This window comes from Montipora foliosa, chromosome 9 (genome assembly GCF_036669935.1).
Source record: "Montipora foliosa isolate CH-2021 chromosome 9, ASM3666993v2, whole genome shotgun sequence".
NCBI lineage: Eukaryota > Metazoa > Cnidaria > Anthozoa > Scleractinia > Acroporidae > Montipora > Montipora foliosa.
The window spans coordinates 6844153-6872112 of record NC_090877.1 but is presented as its reverse complement, the minus strand read 5'-3'; the positions used below and the strand labels follow the sequence as shown (position 1 = coordinate 6872112).

General features: G+C 36.7%; 1 protein-coding gene across 1 annotated transcript in view; it reads left to right on the top strand.

Moving 5' to 3' along the window:
• The window catches only part of LOC137972018 (zinc finger ZZ-type and EF-hand domain-containing protein 1-like), a 77930-nt gene that overhangs the window by 7212 nt on the left and 42758 nt on the right, over positions 1–27960 (top strand). The window contains exons 10-43 of the mRNA XM_068818821.1: positions 350–458; positions 1131–1196; positions 2665–2811; positions 3020–3072; positions 3496–3574; positions 3769–3900; positions 4630–4746; positions 5423–5526; positions 5689–5769; positions 7285–7383; positions 8758–8849; positions 9967–10028; positions 10792–10893; positions 11354–11419; positions 13082–13124; positions 15694–15816; positions 15953–16048; positions 16964–17017; positions 17385–17455; positions 17557–17689; positions 18794–18905; positions 19379–19557; positions 20418–20483; positions 20791–20956; positions 22455–22576; positions 23222–23344; positions 24069–24170; positions 24427–24494; positions 24757–24838; positions 24922–25005; positions 25803–25914; positions 26183–26310; positions 26949–27052; positions 27636–27757. Of these exons, the coding sequence (XP_068674922.1) occupies positions 350–458; positions 1131–1196; positions 2665–2811; positions 3020–3072; positions 3496–3574; positions 3769–3900; positions 4630–4746; positions 5423–5526; positions 5689–5769; positions 7285–7383; positions 8758–8849; positions 9967–10028; positions 10792–10893; positions 11354–11419; positions 13082–13124; positions 15694–15816; positions 15953–16048; positions 16964–17017; positions 17385–17455; positions 17557–17689; positions 18794–18905; positions 19379–19557; positions 20418–20483; positions 20791–20956; positions 22455–22576; positions 23222–23344; positions 24069–24170; positions 24427–24494; positions 24757–24838; positions 24922–25005; positions 25803–25914; positions 26183–26310; positions 26949–27052; positions 27636–27757 (3399 nt within the window). The remainder of the gene's footprint in view (positions 1–349; positions 459–1130; positions 1197–2664; positions 2812–3019; positions 3073–3495; positions 3575–3768; positions 3901–4629; positions 4747–5422; positions 5527–5688; positions 5770–7284; positions 7384–8757; positions 8850–9966; positions 10029–10791; positions 10894–11353; positions 11420–13081; positions 13125–15693; positions 15817–15952; positions 16049–16963; positions 17018–17384; positions 17456–17556; positions 17690–18793; positions 18906–19378; positions 19558–20417; positions 20484–20790; positions 20957–22454; positions 22577–23221; positions 23345–24068; positions 24171–24426; positions 24495–24756; positions 24839–24921; positions 25006–25802; positions 25915–26182; positions 26311–26948; positions 27053–27635; positions 27758–27960) is intronic.

Sequence of the window (27960 nt, the reverse complement as noted above, 5' to 3'; positions counted from 1 at the left end):
CATGACCAGCAGTGTTGTATCACATTTGACAAACTTGAGGCTATGTGTACAGACTGAAATAGTATCACAATTTAATATAAAAGTTTGTGTACCGGTATATGTTGTAGTCACAATTTTTCCTTGGTGAAACGTTTTTCAAACTAGGTTATTTTTTTTGACTTTCCTTTGTTTCAGATTATGATACATGTTTTGTCTTATAAGACAAAGGGTTGCAGTTAGGGTTAGGGTTAGGGTTAAATTAAAGAACAATCTAGTCTGAAAAATTAATTGTTTAACCAGGGAAAAACTGCATGTACAACATATGCACTAAAAAGTTCTTCTCAATTCCACTTTCCATTATTCATTGCAGCTGAGGTTAAGAAACAAGTTCCATCAGTTGAGGAAGGTGAAGTTCTTAGACCACTGACGAAGTGTTACACTTCACTTGAAGTCTCAAGCAACAAAGGGGATGTGTCCAGGTCAAATAATTCACTGTACATGTACAGTTTAGTGGTACAATAATAATAATAATAATAATAATAATAATAATAATAATAATGATAATAATAATAATAATTTTTTTTTTTTAATAATAGAAAAACCTTTATTGAAAATCAGTCAGTTAATACAGAAATTATTAACAACATAAAAAATACTTGGTTCCAATTGTAAAAAACAGTTCAAGTTCATTGTTCATTTATACAAGCAAAAAACAAAAAAATATATATATATATATGCACATGTTATTATTATTATTATTAATTATGAATAATAATAATAATAAATAATAATAATAATAATAATAATAATAATAATAATAATAATAATCGCCTTCGCAAGTACAGCAATGACACAGCTCCACAAGTTCGAAGTGAAAGCACACTATGGCGCTTCTGGCTGCCGCTATACGATTCATGTACATGTATGTGTATGACCTTGGAGCACAACTCACAGCCAGCTGTAATCAACTGTATGCTGGTTTTTGCTGAGGGAGGAAAACCAGAGAACCCGGAGAAAAACCCTTGGAGCAGAGGAGAGAACCAACACAAACTCAACCCACTTATGGGGATAAGTCAGTATTTGGACATACAGTACTTGTTGCAAGCACTTTGAAACTTATTAAAAAGGCTTGGTTTATGATTTGTTTTCAGGCTGACAAATGGTGATGCAAGCTCCTACTGGCAGTCAGATGGTCCAGCTCGATCTCATTGGATTAGGTACCATCAATTTTTCTCAGTTTAAAGTAATGGTTGTAGCTTCATTGGTGTGTAAAGCTGTGTAGGGAAAGACAACCCCTTTTACAGAGTTTAATTTTTTTGAAAACTGGTTTATTTTGATCAGCTGTCTAAAAGAGGGATTTTCCTTTTTTGGGGGGTGTAGTTAAAAAACAGGGGCTTGGTTTTTTGGGGCTCCAAAAAATAATGAGACATTCCTTTCCTCCTTGCTGCTCCTCCTACTCCTCCCTGTTCTTCCCCATTGCCTCTATCCTACCCCACCCGTCCTTCACAGATCTATCAAGCAACTCATGCAAATTCTCCATAGTAATTTATTATTTTAAAAATATTTTCTAAAAGGCCAAGTTGCTTTTCTGTTTTTCTTTCAAGAAATGTTGCTGCCTTGCTGTAAAAATCATCTTTTAAATAACAATAAATTTATTTGGGAGTCTTTTCAATTCCTGTATTTCTCTATAGAAATCAATTTCATTTACGCTATTGCATTGGCGTGACTCGGCCATTTTATTACTGTTACTGCTTGATTTACAACTCTGACCCGGGTTGCTCAAAGCATGGTTAGCTATAGCGCTGACCGGCAATTTTAAACACCATGGAAACCAATTGGTTTTGATACCTCTTAACCAATGGTTAGCGCTAAAAACCAGGCTTCGAGAAACCAGTCCCTGGTGCCCAAATGTGAATAAATCAAAGTTTGGGCCGAGAGTGGCCTGGGATGAATAAAAAGTTCAGGTGAGTAAAAAGAAAAGTCTTGAGAAGTATGAAATGTCTGTGAGACATGTTGTAGGAGGGGCTACCTGGAAGGTAAGGGGAGATAGATCTGTGAAGAAAGGGTGTGGTAGGATAGGGGCAATGGGAAAGATGAGGGAGGGGGAGGAGAAGTAGAACGGAGAAGAGGAATGTCTTGTTCTTGTTTAGACCCCCTAAAAACCAAGCCCCTGTTTTTTAACTTGACACCCAAAAAGGGAAAGTCCTCTTTTTAGACAGTTGATAAAAAACATACCTTTTTTTTTTTTTTTTACTGAAACATAGACAACAATAATTCATTTATGGATATTTCAAAGATCTCAGGAGGATGTTGTTACATGTAGGAATGTACTGTATCAAGATCTCTTTGAAGATATGTAACTATAACAGGTTTAACTTGGTATGATCTGCAAAGGATTTGGTGTTTAACTCTTTCCCAGGGTTGAGCTCCTTTTTTATATCATCAGGATCCTTTAATAAAGAGGGTTGAGAAACCACAGACTCTTGTAAGAGAAGGTAAAAGAAGGAAAAAGAATTCCTTGATCTTCATTACAACAAGGACTCTGAATCACTATAGGTCCTCCATAAAATTCAAAGATCTTTTAAGTCAATTTAACATGGATTCTTCCCCAGCCTTCTCACATGTGTACTGTAACTGCTGCATTGAGGACTTCAAACTAAGCTTGTGTTTCTCTTTATTTTCCAGATTAAGAATGAGACCCAATGTTGTGTTAAAACAACTGTCAATCAATGTGGGATCCTCAGATCAGAGCTACATGCCTCAACATGTTGTGGTAACAGCTGGGCGAGATGATCAAAATTTGAAAGCAATTGGTGACTGTAGGATACCCAGGTATTAAAGATACGTGTAGCACAAATTTCTGCTCAAGAGGCATTTTAATTGATTCATCTGAAGGCTTTAAATTTAGAGGAAGATAAGAGTATTACTACAGTATTACTACTTTAAGTCATGTACATGTACGGTACAGTGTACACTGTAAAATGTATTTTTCGGTGGCATTTTTTTAAGATGATGGCATGTGTTTTTTCCTGTTTTACAGTCAGGTTAATGGGGATTTTGTTTTAGTGGAGAATGTGAAAATTCCATATCCAGGTAAGTTTACTTTGAGATTCGTGGAAGTGCATGTACAGCTGTAGGTTAAAAGTTACATACAGTAATATAAAACCTGAGTTTGGAACTCCTTTAACATTTGTTTGATTTTTTTCTTACAGCAAGGATCCCAAAAGGATGAACTTTGTAATGCACAATTTCTGTTTGCTTTTACTATGATCCAGCCAAGGAAAAAAGCTATCTTTAGCCTCTGCTTAAAATACCGGTAATACAATTGTACTTTTGCACCTTGAGGAATGTGGATAAGTGAGAAGTGGTCATACTTTTGGGATCTTTGGTGTCATGGAGGATATGCACTGGAAACATTAATTTTGCTAAATACTGTGTAATAATATCATTGGTTTTATACATGTATTAATTTTTGTTGTGTACATGATGCAAACCTTTTTTGGTTTTAAAATGCAGTTATACAGATTAACATCAAGAGATGCCACAGTGATGGGTGTGATACAAGAGTTAGAGGAATTAAAGTGGTTGGATACAGGTACAGCTGTATATGGTGTCTTTCAATAATGTATTACAAATGATTTTGGAAGATTTAAGCTTAACTGTTACAGTACTAAATATCAAGCAACTACTTAAAACCTGCTTTAAGCTGCATGATTTGTTGTTACATGCAATTCAATAAACAGATGATGAATTTTATTAGATTGAATATTTTTATTTTCTTTGTTTCAGGGTTTTAAAGAGTAAAGGCATGAGTGTTGCAGATGCATCAGCAGTGTGGTTTCTCTCTATCCTTGGAGCTACGGCTTCAGCAGCCATGCCTTTGGCTCCACATCTAAAGGACCTTATTATGACTCACACAAGGTAAGAATCTTGTATGACAAGGTACATGTAGTACATATTAAATGAATGGTCCAATGTGTTTCTTTGTATTAAAGGGCTAAAGTTCCATTCTGACTTCCATTTTCTTATCATACACAAATGTGCAAGAGAAAGTAACTTTTTTCTGCATTATAAATTCAAGGCAGTTAATAATTAGTATTTTTGTTTGTTTGTTTCATGCATTTTTTATTTTTCTTAAAGTGGCATTGTCAAACAGTGTAAATTCAATAAATATTACCTTTAAACCCTTTATTGTATTCTTTTACCTCCTGTTTTACATATGTATGCTTTCAAGTGAATCTAGAACAAAAGGTTAATGTTTTACCGGTACATGTATGATTTTATGACTGTTACAAGGTCAAAGCCTGAAAAAATCCTGGAAATGTTCAAGCTCTCATACATGTACCTCTTTATTGGCTACAAGTATCTGTTATGGAAAACAGTCAGTGCAATTTAAAATAACTCATTAATTTTTAAGAAATTAATCAGTTTGGCCATTATTTTGCAGCTGCAATTTAAAACATAAGAAAAGAGTAATTTGGATTTTCATTGTGTTACTAAAATTACAGACAGTAGTGTTATTGTGTCCCTTTAATCAACATTCATCATTAACCTTTGACATCATTAACTTTATGTACTGTATGTGCCTGTTTCTATTTCATGTTACCATGGACTTGCTTACTTTTGTTATTGTTTTACTTGTTTTGGAAGGTCTGCCTTAAGTCACATGAAGCCACTGTCACTGTCCTTAACATCACCTGATAGGCCAGCTTCTCTATCTCACAATGTTCTTGAGGAGGTTGAAAATTTCCTTCATTCTCTTGTGAGGTGAGATGTTCAGGTGCAATTACAGTTAAGAACCCTTTTCACGGTTAGTTTTTCTCATTTGCATTACAATGTAATCTAGCATGTATGAGAGGCAATTTCGGTCTATTTTGTTGTTTTAACCCGAAATTGCCTCGCACCAACGTTAGATTACATTGTAATGCAAATGAGAAAAACTAACCGTGAAAAGGGCTATTATACTGTTGATGCAATGCAAATAAGTTAATTTTCAAAGTTGACTTATTTCTTGACTTATTTATTGTTTTCTTCCCTTGAACCATTTCATTTCCTTTGGTGACACTCTCGCTGATAGATTTTAGTTGAGTTGATACCAGAAGATTTTTATTTCAGATAAAAATTTCTATCCAGGAATCTGCACAATTAGATGCATGCTAGTTTTGATAAGCGTCATGAAGTCTTCCCTTGTTTTTTCCCCCCAATGTTAAGGTCAGAAAGTGTCCCCTACATGTATACTTTGCTCATCAAGGAATGAATAACAGCCATATTGACCCTAATGGAAATATCAGGCCAACCCTAACACTTAACTTTATTGTTGGAAATAGGTGGCAAAATGCTTAGATATAACAGGAGGACACTTTGTTTTTTAGATAAAAATTGGGCTTGTTTCTAATAATTACATGCAATGATTTTTGTTGTCTTTAATTTTGCTCTGATGTAGATTTGAAGGCTCAGTTGAACCAGAAAATTTAAAGATTCTCCTGGAATATACTCTAGCACGTGGAAATCTCACAAGTATTTTTAAAGTTCTAAAATTATTGTATGGTAAGTGTGATGATCTCTAGTTATTGTAATTATCTATTTACAATTTTCTTAATATAATTATGTGTTAAATTGGTTCAATTTTATTTACAACAGGTTTTTATCCTCTTTTGAGCCAAAACACTTTCCCTTGATATCATTGATGTTGCACTTTTCTGTCTTCAGAAATTGTTCAAGAAGATTTTGCTGCAAATGAAATTGTAACTTCACTAGAAGATGTACACCTTAGAGCTACTAAGAAACATGGTAAATACTGTTATGAAAAGGATATTAGCTCATTGATTTTCTCTCATAGTTAATGATTAGTTCTTTATGTACATTTCGGCAATAAAAGTAAAAAATTAACATAAAACTTTAAGGTAAAAGCTGGTGAAATTATTATGAGTCTAAACGTTTTCGATCAGTTTGATCATCATCAGAGTGAAATAATCTGCATCTTGCATGTTTGCCAAAATCTTCAAGTTAAAAGACAAAAACACACACCTGCCATACGTCATTTACAAACTACATTTGTAGGCAAGTGTAATTTTGTGGACAAACATACATTTGCGAAACAGCAAGCAAACTTGCGGTTCATGTTAATGAACATTCAGATGTTAATAAGCAGTCAGAGCGAGCCAAGCACATTATAAAACACGCTAACCACAAGTTCATGTGGGAAGTCTTAACCACTGCCCATTCATGGTTAAAAAGGAGAATAAAAGAAGTGCACGCTTCCGTCCAGAACTAAACAAACAAGTGCAATCACTGGACCTCACCTGTTTCCCATGAGAAGAGGTAATTACATAACTGGCATTGCCTAAACTATACAAACACTGAGCGTATGCAGATTATTTCACTCTGATGATGATGAAACTGAGCGAAACCGGTTGTGTCCATTGTAAAATTTTAATAAGTAAATCAAAGAGAGCTAAATGTTTCACCAGACACATGTGGACTGGTGGCTCAGTTGGTTGAGCACTGGGCTGTCACACAGGAGGTTGTGAGTTCAGTTCCGGCCGGACCAACTCTCAGGGTCTTTAAATAACTGAGGAGAAAGTGCTGCCTTTGTAATCAGTCTGCAAATGGTTAGACTCTCTAGTCTTCTCGGATAAGGACGATAAACTGTAGGTCCCATCTCACAACCCTTCAATGTTCATATTTCTATGGGACGTAAAAGAACTCACACACCTGTCGCAAAGAGTAGGGCATGTAGTTCCCAGTATTGTGGTCTGTCTTCTGTTCTATATCATTGTTGGGAGGGTAAAAGGGTGCACTTAATTTGGAGCCTCGCTCTGTTGTGCGACCCCACCACAGCCTGTTTCTCTGTTGTGATGAAAGTGATTAAATAAATTAAATAAATAAATAAATATTAGTATAAATAGAGAAATCAATTACCACTCATTAATTTTGCTTAGCCTTACATTACCGGATATAGTTTATTGAATTTATAGTCTTTAAAAAGATGTGATATGCATCCTAGTTTGTGATTTCTTATTAATAAGCTTACCGGTACTCTAACTCAAGTTAACCCTTGTGTTCTTGCAATATCCAAATGCAGAAAAGGGATTTTGAAAACAAGCCTAGGGACAAGTGATTTATCGTAATTTTTATTTCAAGAAATTTGTATAATGAAATCCCCTGTCAAAATATTCAGTTTGTTTTCTGCCAATAATTATCAAATAATTAAGATAATATTCAGTATCTCATCCAAATTTAGAACTTTGTTTGTTCTTTGTTTTGGGCCTACAATTCGCATCATACTATTATTCATATTGGTAGGTCAGCTTTTAAAAATGTCCTTAACGTCTTGTGATGGAGGTCACAAGGATAACCTTTCTAAACCAGAAAATGTCTTAACTGACAACTGGTCCTCTGAAGGTTAGTAAACATTCTTTTTCAAGTACTTTTTAATGAACGAGCAGTAATCTTTTATCATGAAGGTTTAAACCCATGAAGCAAAGAGCTGATTAACCAGCTGCCTGGCTAAAATGGGAGGTGGGTGCCTGGAGTATCCATTGGCTTCAACTGTGGCCAGCCATCCCCTAGATGGAAAACCACCCCCATGGCTGGCAATCCCTGCAACCCAGCCATGAGTACCTAGAGGATAGGGTTGGGTGGGGGAAAGCTCAAAAACTACAATCAAAGCTGCTCCTAGAGCCTGAGAAAAACTCATGAAAACCTGGCTGATGAAAATCACAAGGCTCCACGTGAGCCTGCACTTACAGTATGAGAAACAATGACTGGTTAAATATAACCGGTGACCGCTAAAACACTGAATGCTAAAAAGGGAACCGCTAAAAGGACGACCGCTATGGTTGTGGTGGATAAATTAGTTAAATGAGCATTTAACAAAATGTAAACTCGACATGCAAGTTTATTGAATGGCTTCAAAAACATTCCACAAAAACTGTCCTCTTCTGGAGTCCACACAATGGTGCAAAATGATACATTCTATTAGCATACAAGAAAAACAAGCCAGGCCTCTAATGAGGAGTGTTTTATCAGGTTTAAATCTCATGCTTTTATACATATAAAATTTTTGTATGTGATTTGATAGGCTGTTAGGCTCATGAATATAAATGAGTTTTTGAAGGAACAGTGATTTTCAGTCAATTCACCTTCTGCAACAACAAATCTTGAAGGACCAGAACCATATGACTGTACATGTACATGTATTCCCTCCACTGTCCCTTTCCCCCATGTTCTGTGGCTGATAGGCCAGTTAACTGTTTTCAGATAACCTTAATTCCATACTCAAACATCACGAAATATTATCTTTATCAGAGGCCATTGCCCTTCAGCTTTAAAAACTTTAAATTCATCTTCAGACACAAATTATGTAAAAGTGAAACCTTGCTTGGGGTTTTGTTTCCTTTTAGTAATGTTGTGCTTTCCAATAACTGGTCTTGCAAACTGTTTGTAAATAATGGAAGAAAGAGTTGGATAGTGAGTGGCATTGGATAATGCAATTCTAGAGTTTTGGCTTAGGGCATCATGGTATATGAGCTACATGTATTATAACCTTGTCTGCAATTATCTGTAATAATTTTGTGCACATCTTTAGGTTTTTTTTTTTTGTTTTTACAAAATAAAGTAGTTGAACATGAGATGATTGTAGCCATGACACGCTTGTGGAATAATTAATATTGTTAAATACATGAGTAAGGCATTTAGATGACTAAAACTAGGGGATTGAACTTGAATAAAATTAATGCAAAGTGGTGTTAACAGAGTTCCTTGTGTTGTTTGTAGCATATTTATCTGAAAGTGGAAAGACTCTAGTATCTATGATGTTTTCAAGTGCTGCTTCTGTCCGTGTTAAGATCACAAGGATGATTGTCAAGGTTGAAAACGTCACATCTATCTTTATAATTTGTACAATATTAATTACTTTTCCTTCAGCCAGAATCTGCCTCTCCCCTACGCTTTAATCCCAGTTTGTTTGCGCAGGACAGTTCAATTAATTTTCTCCTTTATTTTTCTAATTGTTATTATTTTTACTTTTTAACAAGGATTTTTTTGTTCTTTTCCGTTTATTATTTTCTAATGTAACAAAATTTTTGTGTCAGTTGCATTTTTTGTATTTATATCAAATCTTTTTTTTTCAAAAGGAAACTCTGTTAAGTGAGTATTCCTTTTTAAGGGGCAAACCCTAGGCTTGTTGGGGTGTGGGGTGAAGGGGTGGCGCAGTGGTGAGAGTGCTCGCCTCCCACCAATGTGGCCTGGGTTCGATTCCCAGACTTGGCGTCTTGAGTTTGTTGGCTCTCTCCTCTACACCAAGAGGTTTTTCTCTGGGTACTCTGGTTTTCCCATCTCCTGAAAAAAACACCTCACTGTCCTACGATTTATTGACTTGATTTGCATTAAGCATTAATTTCAGTTTACAGTGTCCCCAATTAGTGCTCCAGTGCTAGAATGACTAGACTCTTAAATAATTAATTTAAAAGTTCCTTTCCTTTTTCCATTGAATTACTGCCTGTAGACACTAAGAGGGGAAACTGGCTTTTAATAACTACATTGTATATTAAAACAATGTGTACATTGGGCTCATCAATAATATTAAAGTTTTAGTATATGCTAAGTTAAAAGCATTGAACGGGCATGCTGATTGGGTACCCCAACTCCAGATATCTTTTGCTATTCACCTCCGAGCAATTCATGGGGAATTTGCACCCGAAAATGTTGTAATCTTTGTGCTATATTATATCATTGTTTTTATTTACATGTACTTACCCGGTAGTACATGTATAATTATACTAAAACAACTATTCACCTCGGTCTCAGTGGCTAGTGGTGGATATTTACCTTGTCGTTTCAGGGCTTGGTAAATATCCATCAAGTAGCCACCTCCACTTCAGTGAATAGTTGCTGATTAGTGGGCATTAATGCTGTGATTGTTCATCTTGTTAATCCTCACATTTCAACTGAGAAAGCTTCTGTCTTCTCTGTATTTACTGCAAGGTATCCAAAGGAGCCATTGGTCCCTCTCATGGACTTGTGTTTGTCTTGGACGATTTGAAAGGGTATGCATCCGAGTTATTATGGGTGGCAGGTATAATGTCATTCCAATTTTTGAGTCCTTGAATAAGATAATATTTAAACTTCTTTGTGAAGTTTACACGTACTTCACAACTACTGATTTGCTTACAGGAAGTTGCAAATTCAAATTCCTAGTCAGTCTTTAAGTCTAGGTTCCTTAAGCTAAAGGATATCGAGCTATGGTAGTGGTTTGTGATTTTTTTAGATGGCTCCTACGCTGTTTTATACAATTTTAGTTAAACATGTCAATGGGATATTTGTGTCCCACGGTTGCTTGCACCATGTAAACTCCACATGGGACAATTCCCTTTGACTACAGTGTGTAGTCCCTGTATCTAGTCTGCTTGTGTATTCTAACCCTAATTCAGGGGTTTCAATAACTTCTGAAATAGCTGTCCATGATAGCCCATTGAAGGCGGCAGTTTGACAAGTTTACGATAGCATTTTTAGTGAAAATCAAGGCAAACTACCGGCGGGGTGAGGCAAAGCAGGCGGCGGTATACCGCCGGTAAACGGCTTCTATTGAAACCCCTGCCTAATTAATTATTAATAAGCTCTTTGTCTCAACACTTGTTAAGGACATTTAAACTCAGTTACATGTACATGTACCTCTGAGAACCTACGCTAAGGAAGATGAGATGTCCTACATGTATACAAGTGACTGATAGTACAGTATATACATGTAGTTGTAGTGTTTTTTGTGCGAGTTACCGGTACATGTATCAACTTTACATTTCCTTGTTGCAGAGATGAAAAAGACAAAGACGACAAAGATGATAGTCATGAAACTGATCCTTTTAGCAAGTACAACAGCTGGACAAAAGACAGCTACACCAGCTATCTTGCAAGGTTTGTTTCAGGCAGCCTATTTTGATACCAAATTCATTGTAATGAGAAGATACATGTAGCAAACTTTTGGAAGATAAATAAATGATGTTCCTGAAACAAGTAACAGAGCTGAAAACCCATTCTTAGTGAACCTTTTATTTACATTGGACAATATTGTGGACACTACATCTACAGCAAGTGGCTCTGTTTAAAAAAAAAACAATTCCAGTTCATTGAGCATCAGATTTCCATCTCTTGGTTTATCAGAATTTTTCTTTCAGAGATCATATCAAAATTGTACAAATGGGCAAAATTAAATTAAATTAAATAAGAAAAAGCAAGTGGAGGAGATCAGTGGCATCATGTACAATGTACATGTGTACGTGTACTGCAGGGCCATGCAAAACTTAGGATGATAATATGTTGATTCCATTTCCTCACTGTCATGAAAATTAATACCCGGTAATACTTTTTGTTTTAGCTCCAAAGCAAGACTGGCAATGAATCATGTTGAACCAGTGGGCTTTTTCATGACTGATGAAGACTGGTATGTCACTTTTGAGTTTAATAATAATTCAAACGTGTAACTTGTAATTCAAACATGTAAATTAAAAGAGAAAAAAAAAAGACTAAATGGAAGATATACTCCATACAAATTTGCAAGCTCCTGCACCCAAGCCCTTCCCTATTTTAGGAACCCTAACCCTACTAGACAAATAAACATTAGATTGTGCAGTCACCGCAACTGTAACCCTTCAATAAACCTAATAGTAATGTTATAACCCTATTTTTTCAAAAACATTAGGGCCATATTTATACGGGAGAAAATAAGACGCGTTTTAAATGAGACGCGAACTGCCCGTATAAATGGTACAAAACAAGCGTTCACATCTTATTTTAGATGCAAGTTACATAAGACGTATCTTACAGGTGTATCTTGGAACAGATTTTTTGGCTGTTCTTGTTTTGTCGGCGTCTTAAATAAGACGTGAACGTCCTCACATAAATGGTTTTGCGTCCTATAAGACGTGAACTATAAGTGTGCATGCCTGACTCACACATGTGACGACAACAAGTGTTACAATATCGTCATTTTGTTGATGAGTCACCCAGGCTAACAAAATGGCCTCCCAGTCAGGCTAAAAAACACCAACAAAACAGAGAAACACTGTGACTTTGGTGGAGGAGAAAGAGTTCCTCATCCTTTCCTGGGAACTGCAATAATAGACAAAAATAGTTGAGACACTGAACTTGGAAGACAACAATTAGGGAAAAATCACCTTAACGTTACATTTTCCACTTGCACACCCCTCTCTTCCCCCGCCTCCTCCCTTCAATGTTAGTAACGGAAAAAGGAAGAGTTGGCAATAAGAAAACAACATTGTTTGGGGGGGGGGGGGTTAGATGGAAAGACTGTGGGGGAGGGATTTGGCCGACATTCCTTGAAAGGGAAAGTGTCTCAATTAACTCTTTTGGTGCTTATTGTGGCTATTGCGGAACAACTTTATTACTGCATGACAAGTGCCAGTGTAATTTTTTTTTTTGTTATAATTCAATGAAAGGATTTTCAAATGGTAACTTTGCAGGTGAAAACACAGGCAGACAACCCTGAGGATGCGAGAGCAGTTGACGTCACGTTATTTTGAGACTGTTGTAACGGCCGATTCAAGGAAAATGTTCAAAAATTCATTTATGGACAGCCAGTTAAATAAAGTTCACTCACCCACTATTGTCTGTGTTGTCCTGAGTGATTTCAATTGATAGGTTTTTGGGACACTTTGATTTCCCCTTCAGATCTGACGTGTCATCACATACATATTTATCAGTTGATTCGGCTGTTACAACTGTCTCAAAATAATGTGACGTCACATGCTCTCACATCCTTGGGGTTGTCTGCCTGTGATGAAAAGTACAAAGGTGGTAACTGTGAATTAACAGTTATTCTTCGAGGGCATGCTACATGTAGATTTACTGCATAATGATAAATAACCAAATAAGAGGCGAACCATTTAATACACGAGATGTGCGTGTCTTAGATGTATGTAGGACGCAAACATATGAATGGTACAGTTCGCGTCCTATTTAAGACCCGTCTTAAGTAAGATGCGTCTTATTTTCTCCCGTGCAAATGGCCCAATTTTGTTACAGTACATGCAATACTGGTAATATGAGTAATCAATTTTTTAACTGACCTTTGGATGCATTCCAGGGATGAAGTAGAAGTTCATGTAGACAGAATTTCAACAGGAAAGGTTAGATGTCTTTTAGAAAAAAGTTTGAATACATGTACTTGACCCAAGTCAGTGAGAACCGTTAAACTGTACATGTAACATTATTTACTGTTTTAGCAACATCTCTTTATGGGCTCCTGCATGTTAAACCTGTAAGCTGAATTACCAGTTACTAGTTTTGGAACTTTGTCTCCTTGATCAACCATGACTACAGTGTGAAAAGTAACAAGCTCAAACTGCTGCTTTTGTTGTCACATGCACTAATGGTCAGATCAAAGACCTTGTCACACAAAACTTGTTTCGTGTAACCCTGTCTGGCATTATTACATGACTTGTATTAACTTTAAAGACAAATTTCATTGTTGAGGCTTAATGCTTATGCTGACAACGAGCATATTTATGACTCTGATTAAGATCCAGTGGAATTTATGAGACTCCAATGCCATCTTCTTGAAGCTGATCACTGGTTTGGTATGAATGATGTGATTACAAATCGCGACAAATACCAAGCAATGATATTGGGAAATACAAACCATGCTTTCAGCTTTACAGTGAACGTAAAAGTGGCATTGACCTCTTAGTGGCGAACATTGACAAGAATCTGCAGTTTAACAGTCGTGTAAAGGATATTAATTTTGTACATGTACAGTGTACTATAAAGGTCAACAACCAGATTAATGTGATTTTCCATTTTCGAAAAATAGCAACAGTACCAACAGCTGGGAAATGTAAACTTTATATTAAAGGCTTTTAGCATTCCATATTTTAGATAAATATTGTTTACAGCTGTTTGGAATTTTTGTGGGGCCCAAAATAGAGACAAACTAGAAAATCTTAAGATAAGGGTGCTTAGGGTTATTCTTGATGAGAAATCTCTGCATTACTGGGAGTTACTGAACGAGCTTAATTCTGTGATCTGAATACTACTAGGATCCAAGACATACCATTTAAGGCAATCTATTTTTTGGAATATATGTAAATCTATAGATAGTAGTCTTGTATGTTAAATTTGACTTGATTTTGTTTTACATGTTCTTTATTTCTCGGAGATATTAGCTCTAATAGCTACTCTCTCAATCCGAGATGAAATATAGGTGATGATACTGAACTAAAATAAACTTTCCCATAGCTTCATCTAACTATAGCTCCATAGCCATTTGATCTGCCAATTTTTTCCATTTTTTTTTTAATCTAAAAATCATGACTGATATTTTTTTTTATGAAACGACATATTCTTTGGGATGCTATACAAACTTACAGACACCAGGGTTTTTGTTTGAGGCCGGAGACTGGACGTTTTGTCTGGTTGTTTGCCATTTCACGTCCGTTTCTTTGTCCTATAAGTTTTGAAATTCGTTGACTTATTTTTTTTCCTTTTTTCTTCTTTTTGGACTTGGGTATCTCAGGAAGCCACGGGCTGAAGAAACACAAGATAATTGCATAATAAATCCTTGAAACTAACCAGAAGTCACATTGCCTTATTTTAATTGCACACTAAGTTTAGTTTTCTTTTCTTTCGTCCAATCTCAAGAATGTAAACAGCATTTGCGAGGGTTTCAGACCTTCTTGAGGGTTTTCTGGCAGTGCACTTGCAATCGGCTTTACAATTAAGGAAAATAGCCATGTCCGGTACTTTCCTTATCAAACCCGGTACTTTGAAAAGCTATGGAAAACCCTGCACCGCGCACCGGTGGCTCAGTTTGTTGAGCATCTGGCTGCCATGCGGGAGGTGGTGAGTTCGACTCCGGCCGGACCAACACTCAGGGTCTTTAAATAACTGAGGAGAAAGTGCTGCCTTTGTAATTACATCCGCAAATTGTTAGACTTTCAAGTCTTCTCGGATAAGGACAAGAAACCGTAGGCCCTGTCTCACAAATATCTTCCATGTTCATTAGTTCCCTGTGAGACGTTAAAGAACCCTTACACTATTCGAGAAGAGTAGGGGATGAAGTTCCCGGTGTTGTGGCTGTCCTCTGTGAGTACTGTATATGGGTGGGTGGGTATAGCAGGTCCACATCAGCTGAATAGCTGCTGAGACTTCAACCTGTTCAAACAAACAAATAACATACAGTGTAACATGACACACACAGACCCTTTTAAAAATCTGTCTACCCCTGTCAAGGGCCAAACCAGTAAAGTAAAGTAAAGCAACCATATTTAACGTCGATAACTCGTAACAGTAATTCAACTGACAAACCTGAGGTTGACGGTGCACTCATTTTACTCCCCCCTCTCCATCAGTGCTCCGTTTTACGGGTATTTAAAGCTACTTAGCTACACGGAAAGGAAAGAAGTCGAAACAAGGATGCGAGATCCGGGAATCGAACTCAGGACCTCTTGCACCATGGTCGCGCACTAACCGACTATGCTACCCTCGCTCCTCAAGCTAAGCTACAGCAGATGAATGGTGACAATGCCATTAACCCTTCCCCACCTGAGAGGGAGATTTTATAGGTTTTATTCTGTCGAACTCCAGATGATTTTACCTGTCAATTGAGGGGTGCTTTGGGTGTGAATGGGTTTAACTAATTTCTTGTGACAACTTTTAGTATAGTTTGTTCACTGGTTTCATTTTCATTCCTTTCAACAGTATGTTCTAGTCAAGTTCTTGGGGACAAGACAGGAATCTGCTGAAAGGATAGGAGTGCTTGGTGTACAGTTTTTTGGTTACGAAGTCAAACCAAATTGTCCATTGAATGAAGACTTGCACTTGGTAATATATTTGAACCCCTTTTAAAAAAAACCTTAATAGGAGATGCAGTAAATTTATGGAGAACTCTGAGTGTGCATGAAAAACATATTTGTTGAATTAGGTAAATGAAGTCATATTTGTTTGTTTCTTTTTGAAGGATGAGGTTGCCCCTGTCTCAGCTGATCACTCAATTGATGGTTCAGCTCTCTTTATCCGAATACTTTCATTTCTGGATGAAATGGCAAAAGACCAGGTACTTTTGTCAGTAACTACAAGTATATATCAATCCTGAGTGTAACAAGAACAGGGAGGCAGTAAATTAAGCATTTCCAAGGAAATTTCAACTGATATACCTACTTGACTACACTACAGCCCTACAATATCTAGAAGTGTGGTGTTAAAAGTGTACTTTGTAATGTTATTCCCCTATGTCATATTTGATTTTTTTTATACACTCAATAAAGGTGGATGTTGCTGGTCATGGAAAAAATAATAAGCAACCAATGAAAATAAAATGTAACATTCCACTTCAAGGCAACTATTCTCAAATATTACTTTGGAATTGAAGCACTGAAGTATTTTGTTTGATAACTACAGAATTTTGAAATCATTTATTAAATAGGATCTTAAGGAAGTTCACTTCAAAATGACAATCTTTTTTTCATCAATTAATAGAAAGTTCATGGCAAAAACAGCTTTTAACAAAAATTGCAATCTTGAAATAGCTTTCTAACCATCTTGGATTATACTTAGCAGCCTGGTAACCCTTTCATGACAATGTTGAGCTCAGCTGATAACACTTTTCAACAAAGCAAACAACTGAGTCATATGACTTTGAACCAGAGTGTGTTGATGAAGGAATCATGTTTTGTCCATCAAGTAAACAGTTGGTGAAGTGATCCAATTGAGAAACAAACACGTGTTCCTCCTTTGGCAAGAACTTCTTGTCTTAGCTGTGGCTTTGCTAAGCTTTGTCTCTTTCCTGGGATACAATGAAAAGGAATAATAATTATTTTGCTGTCTGTTTCTGACCTATTTGAGCAATTTACTTATGTTGCTTCAATACTTGTTAAGCCTGTCACTACATGTATGTACATGTAGGAAAGAAAATTAATCTTTTTCCCATTGCTATGTCATCTCCTTAACATTATCATTTTTTTGTCTTCAGATTCATCTCAAATTGACTCCTAAGAATCCCTCCACTTACATGTTTAAAGAGAAGGTACAGAAAATCGTGTATCAATCAACTTTAGCTTGGCTGCAATTCTATTCTTTTCCATTTTTAGGATTTCATGTTGGGGCAATATTATTGTGCCAACTAAAAGTTAACAAGTTCACAAATGACCTTCAATCCTTATGCCACCCCCACTCCCCCCTCCCCACCCCCCAAAGGTATTTAGAAAAAAAAATGTTGTAGAAGCTCATTTGTTACCAACCTTGACTGGATTGGAGGGAAGGGAAAGCCAAAAAAATATTTGCCAGGGACAGCAAGTACTCATACCAAATGTAATTTGTCTAATATTTTAGGTTCTGTAATACTGGTGTAGAAATAATACTGATGAACTCATCACCTTGTCATTTTTTTCCAGGAAGGGCAATTGGAGATGAGTAGCGTGAATCTTGAGCTCATATGGGATGTTTATACCCTTGTTACAAGCAGGTATGACACTTAAGTCATTGTTGCAAAATCTCAAACCAATGTCCAGCTTTCATCTTTTTGCATGTATGTACTCCTCTTAAGTATCCTTGATGATGTTGTAGGGATGTGAAACATGAGAAGGTGATTGTAGCCAGTCTGCTCATCTTGCGGCTATTGCATCAAAGCCTTCCATTCCTTAAGTCCCGCATCAGGGAATTGACTGTGGATTCCACTGAGAAGACTGCATTTCAAAGGGTATGAATTATTAATATTACTTATGCACTGTGATTGGTTTTCTGTGCACATTTGTTACCAATTAGAGGTCAGGTGTGCACATGATTGCACTAATGAGATGAGGACAGCAGGACAGGACACTTCCTGACTTCTATGCATTTCGCTCTGACGAAGGGCTAACGCTCGAAACGTCAGCTTTTAGAATCTCTGTACGGTGGTCAATTTACATTATCAACTCCGTTGATAAACCAAATTTTTGTATACTACTTCCCCACCGACGCAGCACCACAGTTTCTTTAGAAACTACCCCTTCATTCTATCAAAGTTATTTATCACAGATCTCGTTATTTATGATCATTGCTCCAGTTAGTGATTTACTAATCTGAGATTAAGTACAAATGTACATGTACTGACTGAAGTTTGAATTTTGCACATCAAAAAAGCCTTATCAATATTGAGTTATTCTTGAGTGAAACAAACATCTACATTGTACATACGATATTTAAACCAAAAGTGAAGGTACTTTGTAAGGAAAAACTTTCGATCGGTATAAAGTAAATTGCATTTTAACTTTCAAGCAATCCAAGATTAGGTTAATTGGGCTTTGAATAACTGGTCATAAGTGGATGTGGGGGTCAGAGAAGCTGACAAAGCCAATAATATTATTGTGACGTTTCCTGGGCCTGCATGTAGCATTAACTGTATGTTTTTATTACATTGTAGATGTTGTTATTGACTCATTTGATTGTGATGTGTGTCATTTGATCGCATGTACATGTAACTGAAGTAATTGCTGTAATTTGGTTTAATGGCACTTAATTGAAAACAACTTTATCCACTAGCTACATTAAGGAAAGTTACACTCCAGAGTTACTTGTTCATTTTCACCAAAAATAGGATTCTGTCTTTTTTTTCAATTTCCACTTCATCTTGCTAGGCAACCAAAATACGTCACTTTTTGTCAGTTCACTGTTTGTTTGATCTATTCCTTTATACCCAGTTTGTACTGAAGGGTTGTTTTCAATGCTGAATTGTACAGCTCAAGCCAATACACCAGTCCTGTGGAAATGTTAGCAACTTCTATTTAACAACCTGTTTTTTTTTTTTTTTTGCTTTTTCCCTTAGCACCAAGAGTTATGTTCTAAAGTTTTTGCTCACTTGTGTGAAGTTGTTGATGATGACAAAGATGCTTATGATTCCAAGATTCATGACATTTCTAAGCTAATTATCTTAGAAGGTAAAGCAGAAGTATCTACAGTACATGTGTACCTAATTTGTAAGTCGACAGTCTTATCTGTAAAATGTTTTACAGATACGTGTACAACCTGGGAAGGCAATGAAACCATTGTGAAAAGTGCAAATTTTTCAGCTATTTATTGGGAACCTCAAAATGCTCAGTGAATAGGCCATTTCCGAGTTCATGGCTGCCTCCTCTTCAAAGCAAGTCTAAGTGCGAAGTTTTTCTTATGAAAATTAGTTTTCATTCATATGTAAAGTGGATTTAGTTATCATCACAAAAACTCCGCACTTAGACTCGCTTTGAAGAGGAGGCAGCCATGAACTCGGAAATGGCCTATTGGTCGCTGTTTTAACCTGTGTTCAAATCTCTCTTCATTTTTTACTCTTTTTGAATTTATTTATTTACATTGTATCCTTTTTATTATTGACATACTGTATTACCTGTTACTTTTTCCTTTTTTGATGCTTTAGGAGCAGAAATTTTTTTTCCTGACTCACAGACAAGACGGAACCACTTGCTATCCATGGTTGACCAGGTAATGGAGGAGAAGAAGGCACCATCTCTGGGGCTCACATTTGAATCACTTTGCAGGTTTTTCAGCAACAAGGATGCAAGTGGTCTTCTGGGCCTTCCTGACACTGTTACAGAGGTATGTATGTCCAGTAACTGATCTACAACTGCATTCAACATTTCCAATTGGCTTATAATTGAATCAAACAATCATAATTAATGCACACCATCTTGACCTCTACATTACATGTACCTAGATGGTAGCTTTGTTTGTACAAATTAGAGAGAGGTACGTACGGTAGTAGTACATGTATATTTATTGCTGTCCACATATAGCGTACACTTACATGTAGGTAACAAAAAATACTGAAAAAATAACTGAGAGGCATATACTGATCAATAAGATTTATTGCTGTCCATGGATGTACACTAACATGTACCTAAAAATAGTAGCTTAAAAAGTAGCAACTTTTCTTATTCATGTGCACTGTTTTTATTACATGTATACTATTATATTTATATTCTTGAATTGTCATGCATAAAGGCATGGTTACCTGGGATCAGGCTAGTTGAGATGTGCTTTCTTAAGTGCATGTTGGGCCATCAGATAGAAAGAAAGATGTAGGGTACTGCATGGATGTGTTAGAGCAACCAAGCCTGGGTATTTTTGGCTTATCAGGGACCACCCAACAACTGGCTACCAGTAAGCACGTACAGTGTACAACTGTACAAATTGCCAGATGGTTTGGTAATGTTTAAGTAAGATTCTCCTAAGTTGCAAATCATGAAGGTTCCTCAACAATAATAATTATTTTATGACACAATAAGCAACACAAATCCATGGAGTTCTGGTACAAATTATGAAGAATAATAATTGTGCAAGTCACAACTTTTAACTTGCTTAATTAAATTGCACTCAGCCAATGTGTCAATCTTCCAAGGCCTTATCCTTGTGTGTGTCACGGCTTTGATTCACTGTGTTTGATCTCTGTGTTGTAGGCTGGGTTTGATTGTGCCTCTGTTCTTGGAGTTATGACAACACTTCTCTCAGTAGCATTTCAAGAGGTATGTCCTTTGAAGGAATTTATGCCATTTCCATTCCATTTGGTTTTGGCCATGAAATTAGTGTTTTTGTTGTTTTGGCCATTTTGTTGTTTTTTAAAGGACAAAAAAGGCTAAAACATTTGTCAACTGAAATATATACCACTTATTGTAAAGCTGTACCATGAGGTTGAATTACAGAAAGTTACAGTAAAAGGATTATACCGGTATTCAACATTAATGGGAAATCTTAAATGAAGCACTTCGTGAACAAGAGTTATGAACAATCAACAGTTATAACCTCTTGGATGCTTTGCTTTGTTTGTAATAGTGTCTGCAATGTTTGGAGTCAACAGATGAAACACACCATGATTCAACATCGAACCTTGTTCAATTGCTTTGTGCCATGCAAAGAAGTCTCCTAATATGGTGTGGGGCTCAAATCAAAACTAGTTGCTCATTTGGAAATAGTGTTGCTACCACCTTGATCACAGAATGTAAGTTCACTAAATTTGCCTGTGCAATCTTGGGGTTAAACAGTGCATACTTGAATAAGAATGGGGAAATTTGACTTCCTTTATTAGTGTTGTTGTTGTGTCTCTTGGAACCTGTAGTGGATTGGGTAACTTCAATTGTTCCTTGTTTTGTAATTTTGGGATGACAACAGTAATTCTCGTTGTTAACAACAACAACAACAACAATAACAACAACAACAATAATAATAATAATTATAATAATAATAATAAATTATTGTTAATCATTAACAAAAACAGACTCAAAACTTGGTGCTCAAAACACTTGCTCTGACTTTCATTTTTATGCATTCTCTGCCAACAACATGAAATGGAATTAACTTGATAGAGATTTTAAAGTGTTCGTTTGTGATTTTGTGGCTTTATGTTGCATATTATTCAGGTATCACACTCCTAAGAAAGTAGATAAACAAGTTGATACACATTAGATGTAAGCAATCTCGTACCTACTGATGCCAAATTGCAACTATTCAAGTCACTATTTTTTTCTCCATTTGACTTACTGCAAAAACCTTTGGCACTTTTGTAGATCAGATAGATGCAAATTGGAAAGCTTACAGGAGAGAGCTCAACACACTGTGTTTAACAGTAGATTGGATTCATATGAGAATCTACTCCAAAAGGCCAATACTGGACAACTCTCTATAACAGAAAGCGGCAAGATATAAGCAATTCTGATTTTTAAAGTGGTACTACGACCAAAAAAACAATTCTTTTTTTTCTTTGGATTTCAAAACTATGTTAACTAAACGCTAACTGACCCAAGTTTTAAGTTCTGATTTTAAAAAGACACCGGTTTATTTTAACTGGAATTTTCTTATTTATTGGTCCGCCATTACTAACTTTAAAATCTTGAGAGAGCTGGGTCGAGGAGAAAATGACGTCAAAGACTCACTAGTTTAAGAATGCAATGCGTGTGTACGCGGCCGAATTAATATGCAGCACGGGAGTTTTGGGCTTTCAGACTTTTAAACCCGCGTTTTGCATATGTAATAAATTGCGTTTACACGCTGAAATTTTAAGCTAGTGAGTAAATGACGTCATTTTCTCTAGATCCAACCCTCTGAGGTCCAATCGGCCAGTTTTGAACGTGAGTAATGGCGGACCGTGAAATCCAAAACTTACACTTACACATAACAGCTTTTTGATAAAACTCAAAGCTCAAAATTTTGCCAGTTAGGTGTTAAGCAAACACGCTTTCAAAATCTGAAGAAAAAAAGGTAATGATTTTTTGATCATAGTACCACTTTAAGGTTTTGTGGTCTAGATTGGCAAAGGAGGATCGTGGTATGAATGATCTGAACGTCAGATAAGGAACAGAGATCTAATGGACGTAATTGAAGATGAAGATTGCAGAAATTGTCAGTTATGCATGTAGTAAAGAAGTATGGGTAATCAAATGGAAAATTGATCCTTTATAGCTTTGGTGCTTTATCATTTGCTATCTTAATGTATTTTGCAGATGTTGCTATACTCTCCAACAAAGTGTTCATGTCACTGCAGGCAGTGAATGAATCACATGACCAACAAGCTGTAGTTGACAGGCTTGAACATTCATATGTGTCTGCAGCAATGAGACAGCTGGTATGTTTGGTCTTCTCTAAAAACGCACTGTATTTATAAGTTCTCCTTTGCAAGTTAGACGAAAACAAGCAAGATATCCAGACAATTATCTTGTCTTTCAGTATGTACTAAATTAAAGGAAACAAAACACCATTGAGTTTCTTGTGTGTGTTCTTGTGATATTTTTGAAGAAGACGTAATGGGTGATGTTCATGCAGCCAACACTGCTCATATATCTGCCACTGAAAACAACAATAATAAGTTGTTTCCATTTCCAATCATTCTCTTTTCTAACAGCCAACACCCATGGAGGTATCTTTAGGTCTCTTTGGGCATTTTTAAAATTGCCCCTTTGTACATGTAGTTCCCTCTGAACTGTGCATTTTGTGAACACCAATTGTGTCCTTATATATTTCGGAATATTCTTGGAAGTTCTAATAAAAAATACAATGTACTATTAGAGTTTACATGCAATGTGACAATAATTGTGAATGGTGACATTAAGGTATGTTATCCCTTGATCATTGATCGGCTCTACTGGAAGATGCATGTACAGCTGTTAAATCATGGACTTAGTTGATTAAAGCTCAAATATGCAGTCTTATAATTCCTAATAAAGCTAATCGTGACTAGATTGCTTCATATTCTGACCAATGTTGATTTTAGGTCCTTTTCCTAAACTTGTTCACAAATGTGGATTCTATCTGTATGCCGATGCTCAGAAGTCTTCAGCCTGTTTCTCTTGAATTAAAGAAATTTTCAAATAAATATCCTGAGTTATTCTTTAAGGTAAGTGTAGATATATGTTTCTGGCTTACAAGTCATTAATCAATAATCACAATAACCAAGTGATACAGCCTAGTTAGGAAATCTTCCTTATGGTATTTACAACACTATTGCAAATCATAGTGTATTCCATGCAAATCTGCTGTGAAATCATAACCAATGCACCTTATTCCAAAATGGCCATATCTTAATATTCTTTTTCTTTCAAATCAGCCCTTATTGCCTCGTTCAGGGTTGAATATTCTTTTGAATTTTTGACTTAAGAATGAGGCAACAAGGGCTAATTTGCAAGCAAACAAAAGAATACTAAAATGACGGCCATTTTGGAGTAATGTTTATTGTGTAAAAATAAAAGGCTTAGTACTATTCTGTATCTAAATTACAGAATGATACCTGATGGGGAATACTATACAAGTGACTCATTAATTTTTCATCCTTTTACAACTTACTTTAAGAATATTGCATGTGACAGAGTGTGTTTTTAGAGCCTCCAATTCGCACTGCCCACCTTTTCAAGCGTTGAAATCTTACAATTCATTGCGGGCCTTGGTTTGCCTAACTTTGCTTTCTTATCAATGCCCACTCGTCATGATCTGTATCGGAATAATAATTACATCACGATATTACTGTCAGTGTCCAAAGCCTCACTACTACTTTACATAAAACTGGGACATTTTAAGGAAGTTCCTGCAAACCGTCTTAAGGAGTGAAAATGTCTGTTTAATAGATTGATTCAGAAGAGTGGAACAAGACACAAGGACAAACTGTTCTTAGAACTTGGGAAGTGGAGTCTTTACACAACTATGAGAACAACCAGGACATCAAAATGGTAAAACTGACTCTGTGTTAATTTTTGAAGTGGAAAGAAATGTTGATACTGTCGTTTCTTCAGTCTAGAAAGCAACAATCAATGTTGTTTTGGGTTAACTGATTTCAGCAACCTGAGCCAAGTTGTGAAAATCAGCCCGGGTTTCAACACATATATTGATTAGACTTGTCAAAGAATTAGCACTTGTCGTAGATCAATGAAATCTTTTTTGTACACTTAACGTGATTAAGCGTGAAATTATTTGCTCTATTTTCAGGTGTTTAGCTGCCCCGGTTGCTCTGAATTTATGGTCGAATTTGATCCTCGCTGTGAAACAGAAAGGAGGTTTGATGCAAGTTTTTTTGTATAAACTGTCCTTGTTTCGGGTGAATGCCGAAGTCCTTCTGTTTATACTTGTGTTGTTAAGTCAAGAATATAATCTAGTAAATGCAACCTGGTCAACTTAATTAAAAATGATTTTTTTTTCTCATAAAAGATTATTGAATTCAATTAAACTAGTGTTGCTCATTGATATCATAATTATCCTTATCAGTTTTTCTTGTCTCACGTACTATTAACCAACTTTATTCTGACTGTTTTTTTGTAGATATGACTATCTGGAATTTACAGATTCAAATGGAAACAAGAAACGATTTGATCAAAAAGTTGATACTGAAAAGTGGCCAAAGGTATGAAAAACATGTCATGTTAACTGCTCGCGGACCTGTGGTATCTTTTCTACAGTCTCTGGTTTTTTGTTTGTTTGTTACAGAGTGTTAACTTCAAAGCTGGAAATCGCTTACTATTCAATTTTCATTCTGACGGAAGCAACAATGAGTGGGGATATAAATTCATGGTAAGTGAGAGCCATACACGTGGCGACTTCTGATTGGCTTGTTTGTTTGTTTGTTTGTTATTTGTTTGAGGAGGTTGAAGTTTTGGCGGCTATTCAGCTGATGTGGACCCGCTATACCTGTGATCTCCTTATGAGTACAAACTCCAGCAATAAAAATTCAAACACGCTTTATTCTTCATTAATAACTGCCTGTGACGGCGTGAACTCAACCCATGTGGTGAAAGCGAAAAGCGTGTAAGACTAGAAAACAAACAAATACACAAACTTACTTAATAAAACGAACTAATCGTAAACAGAAACTCTACGAAAAAATACAGTTACATTTGTTAGGAGCTGGTAACTGAATTGACTGCTCGAAGCGAAGAAAGTTACAAAATGCACTGAACTGCACGAAGCGAAACTTCTTGATCTGCTCACAAAGCGAAAATGACTGATCGAGATTACACTAAAAATGACTAAATTGAGCCTTAATCAAATACTCTAAGAGAACGAATAAATTAAGCACTGAATTCCTGAGGGTGGAATGCAACCGCGCTAATGAGCAGGCGTTTGGATCTAACAATACCCGCACACCCATGCACTCACAGAGGACAGCCACAACACCGAGAACTTCATCCCCTTGTTTTCGTGGAGCAAGTGCAATAAAAGTTAACCACACGGACGCCTGATATTCACGGTCAAAGCTGTGCAGTGCGATATTCGCCTCGCCCTGCTGTCTTAATGGTGTGGACTGAATAGCACGTGATTTTATCAAAATTTTGTGATGGTAACTAGTTATTCTCTTTTTATCTAAATAGGTGACTGCTAAAGGCTCCCCGGATGTAGCTTTATCGTGGATTTTTGACCTTCAGTTGGGGATGGCTCGGTTGTTTGGACAGCTGTGTAGTGCAGCATTGGACAGTAGGAAAGGTAAAAAATGCTGCTGTGTGTTTCTTCCCGAAAAAAAAAAATTGCCCCACAAACAACAACCTTTAAATCGTAAAGCATAAAAAAATACCCACTTGATACATCAAAGACCTGGTTCTTGTCGTGTGCATGCATGTATCTTTTCAAGCACCTTGTTAGGATAAGTAGAAAGTTGACATCTTCACCAAACAAGTGCGTGGTGTTTTAATTCATCGACAAGATAGTCTGCTACCTCAGTCGTATCTTAAAGTTGTAGTTTTCTTCAATTAAGCATCCCCGACCACGTCAAATGTTGATAACGAAGAGGAAACCAAGTTACTTCAGAGTGAAATTTGGACAATTCTGTTTCGTGGAGGCTACATGACAGGGAAACTACAGAGGTCTCTTTCTGGACACCACGTGAGTGACACTTACAGTTTTTCTTGTATTTTGAGCAGTGCCTTTTTTGCTTTGAATACCTAAAAGTATACTAGCCGAGGGTATAAAACAGGGGCAGCAATTAGTTGAAGTTGGCATTGTACATCAGATTTTGCGTCTCCGTGATACGTCATGGCCGCTTTTGGATTTATGATTGGTTGGCTGCGGTCGATTTGCATTTATGCCGTGCATGGTGGATTGCTTTCGTTCCCCAGTTAATCATGCGGTGCACCAGTTTTGAAAGAGTTTCCTCTGTGAATTCCTCAAAGTGAAATATCAAGTCAAGTCACAACAGTTGTTTTAACAAAGAGATGGAATTAACGGAACTGATCGTAAAATGAATGAGTTTCTTTAATAATATTCTTCGAGGTTCAAACAATTTATGCCCTGACTTACGTGATATTCGGGTCAATTTAAAGTAGAACACGTGGCTGCTTCATGTTGCGAGTTGATGTCTAGAAATTTGCAGTTTGTAATAAATGCATTCATTACGGATCCCCACATTTACCTACACCGTAAAACGCGTCTTTCCAGTCCTCCTCCTCCTCCTCATTGACGGCTTTTTTAGCTGAGTATTAAAAAGACCACGACTGTTTTGTCGTTCAAATTTTCTTTTGTAGGCGACAACCAGTTATCCAGTCGAAAATTCTGTCAGCTCATATCTGCACTCTATAAGCAGTGGATCTAAAGAATGCGAGAGCAATGTGGAAGAGCTTATCAACAGGTTAACGCTCTAACCTCTAAATAATACCCTTGGATTGTTATCCGTTCCGTAGCTTTATGTATTGTGTCTAGTATAGATGGATTTTGTTAAAACATTTTTTGTTAACGTTCAGAAGCGAAGAGACTAAGAGACTCTAGAGAGAGACTAGAGACTTGCGTTCAGAAGGAGAAGAGACTTAAGGCGTCCGCAAACGCGACGCGCAAACGAGGAAACTTTTGCTGAGGGAGCAAAATGTTTCTGAACAATTGCTTTCGCAACAAATGTTTCCTGCGGCTGAAAACGGGGAAACATTTGCATCCGCAATAATGTTTTCGCAACATTGTTTCCTCGCTCGCGGGCGCCTTTAGTCTCAAAATGCCAAGTTACGTCTTTTACTGTGAAAGTGAACATGTGTAGTTGATTGGATGTAAATGCAAACTCGAGGTCGAGGTGCTTGGGGAAACTCAGATTGCTCACAGCGGAGCGTCTTCAGTGGAGGTTCAACTACCTACTCCTAGTTTTTAAAAATTCCATTAAACCACCTTTAATTGATTGTTCACATGTTAAACGAGCTTCAGCATTTGTTTTATTTGTTCTGAAACAGATGTCGTCAAAAGTCTTCTGGGCCATTTATTGGCGGTCCCCTGGTGGATCATGCAGTTAGCTCCGTATTTGCTGCTCTTATTTGGCATTCACAAGAATTAAGGGACCAGATTGTCTTGTTCGGTAAGTCGGTTTGTCTCTTATTAACTAACTGAGAGACCTAAATGTCTTTTAGAGCTTGTGTTTTGTCACTTCAATTATGCCGAGTCTGTACCGGTTAAGGACGGTGCCTACTATTGTTATTGCGCATACGTTCTGCGCATCTCCAGATACTCGGGTTTCCTATCGGTGATGCTTACTGATGCAGGGATATTTTTGCGCGGTTT